Below are 5,519 nucleotides of genomic sequence, written 5' to 3' on the forward strand. Positions count from 1 at the left end.
CCAATTTCATACCACAAAGCTATTTTAAGAAACTGGATTCAATAGTAACTCCATTTTTATGGGATAACAAGGCAGCCAGAATTTCAAAGAAGCATTTATGCAAGTACAAGATAGAGGGAGGCTTTGGCCTTCCTCACTTCAAACTGTATTATTTGGTTGCTAATCTGAACATTGTGTCTTTCTGGAGGGAAAGTTTACCTGGGAAGCGACAGAATGATATGCCTTCATGGCTTTTGATTGAGCAGGCCTCCTGTCAACGTTCCTCACTCCCTGCACTTGTTAATAGCCCATCATATGTGAAAAACGACACTTATGACTCTAATCCAGTCATTTGTCATACGCTTAGGATCTGGAAACAGATTAGGTATTTTCTTAACATACCCACTGTTTACATAGACAGCCCGATTAGCCTGAATCATGCTTTCCACCCTGCATTGGATGATGTAGTGTTTTCACAGTGGAGGGAGAAGGGGCTCACAACAATTGGTAATCTATACATAGATGGTCAGTTAGCTTCATTTCAACAATTACAGGGAAAGTTCAACATGCCAACAACACATCTTTTCAGATACCTCCACATCAGGAATTTCTTAAGGACACATATCCCACAGTATGGCATAAAGCCAAATAGTCCTACATTAGCTGGCTTGATCCTTGTCAAACCCCATTCAAAAGGGTCGGCCTCTAGACTGTATGATCTGCTACAGGCCCACATAGAGGTATCCACAGACACCATTAAAAGGGCTCGGGAACAAGAACTTGGTTCAGAAATCTCAGATGAGGACTGGGTAGAAGCTCTCAGGAATATAAACCACAGTTCAGTGAATGCCAGACACAACATTGTACAGTTTAAGGTGATACACAGGTTACATTACTCAAAAGTAAAACTGCATAAAATATTCCCAGACACCTCACCACTGTGTGAGAGGTGCAAGCAGGATGAGGGGACGTTGACCCACTTATTCTGGACATGCCCTAAGTTACATGCTTACTGGGCTCTCATTTTTGATGACTTATCTAAAGCCTTTGATAGAGTTCTAGCCCCAGACCCATTGATCACTCTGTTTGGTACAGTTGATGGGAATAACCAGGAAGGGAAAGCTGTCTCTCTTTGTACTCTATTAGCCAAAAGGCTCATATTGCAATTTTGGAAATTGGAGACTGTACCTACCTTTGAAATGTGGAAAAGATTTGATACAATGCCTCCAATAGGATTTAGTTTTATTTTGTGTATGTGTGAGTTAAGTTTTGTTTTGTCCTCTAAATTGGCCATCCCATTCAACAGTACAATGAATGTCATTGTTTCTATTGCTGTCTTTTTAATTGTATTTTTATTGGAAAATAATAAACATTATAAAAAAAATTAAAAAAACAACGTTTTAATGACTCCAACCTAAGTGTATGTAAACTTCAGACTTCAACTGTATATGTAAATATCTTTGTTAGAAATAATACTATATTTCCCTTGATGGAGTAATGCTGAATGTAAAATACCTCACCTTACCCCACTCTCCCCTCACCTTACCCCACTCTCTTCTCACCTTACCCCACTCTCCCCTCACCTTACCCCACTCTCACCTCACCTTACCCCACTCTCACCTCAACTTACCCCACTCTCCCCTCACCTTACCCCACTCTCACCTCACCCCACTCCCACCTCACCTTACCCCACTCTCCCCTATATAACCTCCCACTAACTGCTTTCAATGCATTGAACAGCGACCAATGAGTCCTGTGTTTGGGTAGGAAGCTGGGGTGAAGGAGCTAAATGCTATTCCATAAAGCCTGCAAGTCACGCATTGAGTCGGTTAATTTGATGAATGTGAAGTCACAGAGCATGTTGATTAATTAATAAAATAAACAGCCATTTGTCTGCCCTAGTCTATCCACCTGATCCCCCTCCACAGGCAGATGAGAGGAGGGCGTTCTGAACACCTGAGCAAATCCAATTTACAGATTCAGTAAAACTAGTCAATCAATCCACCGGGATGGTAAAATACGTCTTTGGCCCTGACGCATAGACCCACGGCCCTTTTTATAGTTCCCAATAACTCACCTGAGTGACTGGATGTTGATTTATCATACAGAGAGAGAGAGTGTGAGATCAGATGGGCCTATGGTAGTGTCACCCTATTGTGGTGACACTAAGGACGGCGTGGGGACGTGAGGTGGAGTGGGGGCAGTCGATGGGGTATATAACCTATTGGGGGACAGAGCAGAGAGAAGACCACTCTCTCCAGACCTCAGGAGGACCCATCACCCACCCAGAAAACCCAGACACAACCGGCCCGTGGAAATTATGTGTAACCTGCTCCTATCATGGACCTTCCTGCTGGTAGCCTCTGGCTCGCTATTGGCCCATCCCATCACAGACTCTGCAGAGATGCCCTACCTGGGTCCTGGTGAGTACCAGATCCTCCACCCTTATAAACGTACTCCTCAACAGGCCACGCTGCTGGGAAAGTCTATTGTACTATGAGGTTATTAGGCAGAGTAGTTCAATAGTCACAGATGTAATTAAGGCCTGTGTGAGTCTTAATTAAACTTCAATCAAACAAGTTGTAATCAGTGACCTTCTGTTATGGTATAATTGCTTTGAGACCTGGTTGATTGTGTCTGAGAACTGTAGCAGTGTTCATATCGAATGTGCAATATGATGTTTTCACTTTTAATGCCATCAAAGTGTCGCTGCTTCTTAGTCATTAGTCATTAATCATCATGGTTGGATTAACATAAACACAACTGTACCCTTATCATCGATTATTCAGTGGAGAGTGAAGAGCCAGAGTGTATATCTAGACTAGAATGCTGCGTGTTGACTGTGTATTGACTGTGTGTTAACTGTGTGCTGACTGTGTTTTCCTCTGTGCTCAGTATCTCTGGAGGATGGTGGTGCAGGTAGTCCAGACGAGCTGTCTTTCTCTGAGCAGACATACCTGCCCCAGTCTGGCCCTGGACTCAGATACTCATCCCTACTGTCTGGAGAGCTGAGCAGAGATGGTGAGATCACACAAACTAGTTGGACACCTGCCTAAACAGTTACATCATAAGTGTATAGACTGTGATACTTCAATTCAAGAGAAATATTACAACACATCCTCTCTCACCCTTCGTCTCCCTCAGGTCTCAGTGCAGCTGGACTACTACCAAGACAGATGAAGACAGATGTGAGTTTTTAAACTAATAGAAGATAAGAAGCATATATTGAGATACTATCATGTTTTTTTTGGGAACACCTGTTTGATGACTCATGAAGTACTACAGCTGTAATTCTTCTCTGTTTCAGGTGTTGCTGGAAAAACAGAGTCACCTAAGTCCCGTCAGTCGCTTCTTTGGCATCAGGAAGCCATTCAGAAAGAGAGGAGGCAACTCAGACTGTTTCTGGAAGTACTGTGTCTAACACAGTCAACCGTCCTTAGAGAAATGCATTCCCACCGTACATTATGACAAAGAGATGGGGCTTGTACTGAGACACAACCCCTCTATTGCACACGAAAAAGCATACACATACGCACATTTGTAAATACACACACACACACACACACACACACACACACACACACATACACGGATGCTGCACACAGACAGTGATGGACTGAATCAATATCCCACAGGTTGATATATTCTACAGTAGGGTTGAGGACTGTTTAGTTTTGATGCAGTTTTCTATATTTCCCTGTCATGCCTGTATGTTTAAAATATAACTGTTTGATGTTGCAACGTGACCAGGATGAAGAACTAAATGGCTGTATATTAAACAGAAATAAAATCATCTATTTGGAAAAGCTTTTGGTTGGATGTCTGGTCCCTGAAAAAAATGTCTGTTTTTAAAAGAGATTTGAATTGTTTTTCAACATTCAATGACTCATTTAACTACCAAATGCAATTACGCACCGTCTAATGTGACAAAATAATAATTGAAAAGAGATGTAAGAAGAACATGATATAATATCTACATTAGTCTTTATTTCAATCATAAGTGTATGTGGTTCAGTGTAGAAGACATGTAAATAAGTCCTACTGTTTACTGTAGTTCTGAGAAGCAGATATTTCGAATATCAGGTGAATTAGTAAATGATACGGAGATATAATCTCATTGTGTTGCAAGGCAGTCCATCGACCCCGGAAACAGTCCATCGACCCCGGAAACAGTCCATCGACCCCGGAAACAGTCCATCGACCCCGCAGGGATTCGACCAAAACGCAGCGTTGTGAAATGACATGGTTTTAATGAACAAGACGAAAAAAACACGAAACGAAATACACTTGAATGATTAACAAAATAACAAAACGGAGTAGACAGACCTGGACATGGAACTTACATAAATACACGAAGAACTCACGAACAGGAACAGACTACATAAACCGAGACAGTCCCGTGTGGCGCGACAAACACTGACACAGGAGACAACCACCCACAAACAAACAGTGTGAAAACACCTACCTTAATATGACTCTCAATTAGAGGAAATGAAAACCACCTGCCTCTAATTGAGAGCCATACCAGGCAACCCATTAAACCAACATAGAAACAGAAAACATAGACTGCCCACCCAAACTCACGCCCTGACCGTCAAACACATACAAAAACAACAGAAAACAGGTCAGGAACGTGACAGAACCCCCCCCTCAAGGTGCGAACTCCGGGCGCACCCCTAAAACTCAAGGGGAGGGTCTGGGTGGGCATCTGTCCGCGGTGGCGGCTCTGGCAGCTCCTGACTGGCTGGCGGCTCTGGCAGCTCCTGACTGTCTGGCGGTTCTGGCAGCTCCTGACTGGCTGGCGGATCTGGCAGCTCCTGACTGGCTGGCGGATCTGGCAGCTCCTGACTGACGGGCGGCTCTGGCAGCTCCTGACTGACGGGCGGCTCTGGCAGCTCCTGACTGACGGACGGCTCTAATGGCTCGGGACAGACGGGCGGCTCTAATGGCTCGTGGCAGACGGATGGCTCAGAAGGCGCTGGGCAGACGGATGGCTCAGAAGGCGCTGGGCAGACGGATGGCTCAGAAGGCGCTGAGCAGACGGATGGCTCAGAAGGCGCTGGGCAGACGGATGGCTCAGAAGGCGCTGGGCAGACGGATGGCTCAGAAGGCGCTGGGCAGACGGATGGCTCAGATGGCACTGGGCAGACGGATGGCTCAGACGGCGCTGGGCAGACAGATGGCTCAGACGGCGCTGGGCAGACAGATGGCTCAGACGGAGCTGGGCAGACAGATGGCTCAGACGGAGCTGGGCAGACAGGCAGTGCAGAAGGCGTTGGGCAGACGGCCGACTCTGCCCTGCTGAGGCGCACAGTAGGCCTGGTGCGTGGTGCCGGAACTGGAGGTACCGGGATGACGGCACGCACTTCAAGGCTAGTGCGGGGAGCAGGGACAGGGCACACTGACCTCTCGAAGCGCACTATAGGCCTGGTGCGTGGTACTGAGCTGGGGCGGGAAGGTGGCGCCGGATATACCGGACCGTGTAGGCGTACTGGCTCCCTTGAGCACTGAACCTGCCCAACCTTACCTGGTTGTATGCT

The 5,519-nt window shown here is 46.0% G+C and overlaps 1 protein-coding gene across 1 annotated transcript; it reads left to right on the plus strand.

Moving 5' to 3' along the window:
- Positions 1-2,299: 2,299 nt before the first annotated feature.
- On the plus strand, positions 2,300-3,400 carry LOC120060767 (urotensin-2-like). Its single transcript, XM_039010184.1, has 4 exons — positions 2,300-2,402; positions 2,875-3,000; positions 3,124-3,167; positions 3,287-3,400. The coding sequence occupies exons 1-4, from the start codon at positions 2,300-2,302 to the stop codon at positions 3,398-3,400; spliced, it is 387 nt and encodes a 128-aa protein (XP_038866112.1).
- The last annotated feature ends 2,119 nt before the right edge of the window (positions 3,401-5,519 follow it).

The sequence above is a fragment of the Salvelinus namaycush genome, chromosome 16 (genome assembly GCF_016432855.1).
Source record: "Salvelinus namaycush isolate Seneca chromosome 16, SaNama_1.0, whole genome shotgun sequence".
NCBI classification, from domain to species: Eukaryota; Metazoa; Chordata; class Actinopteri; order Salmoniformes; family Salmonidae; genus Salvelinus; species Salvelinus namaycush.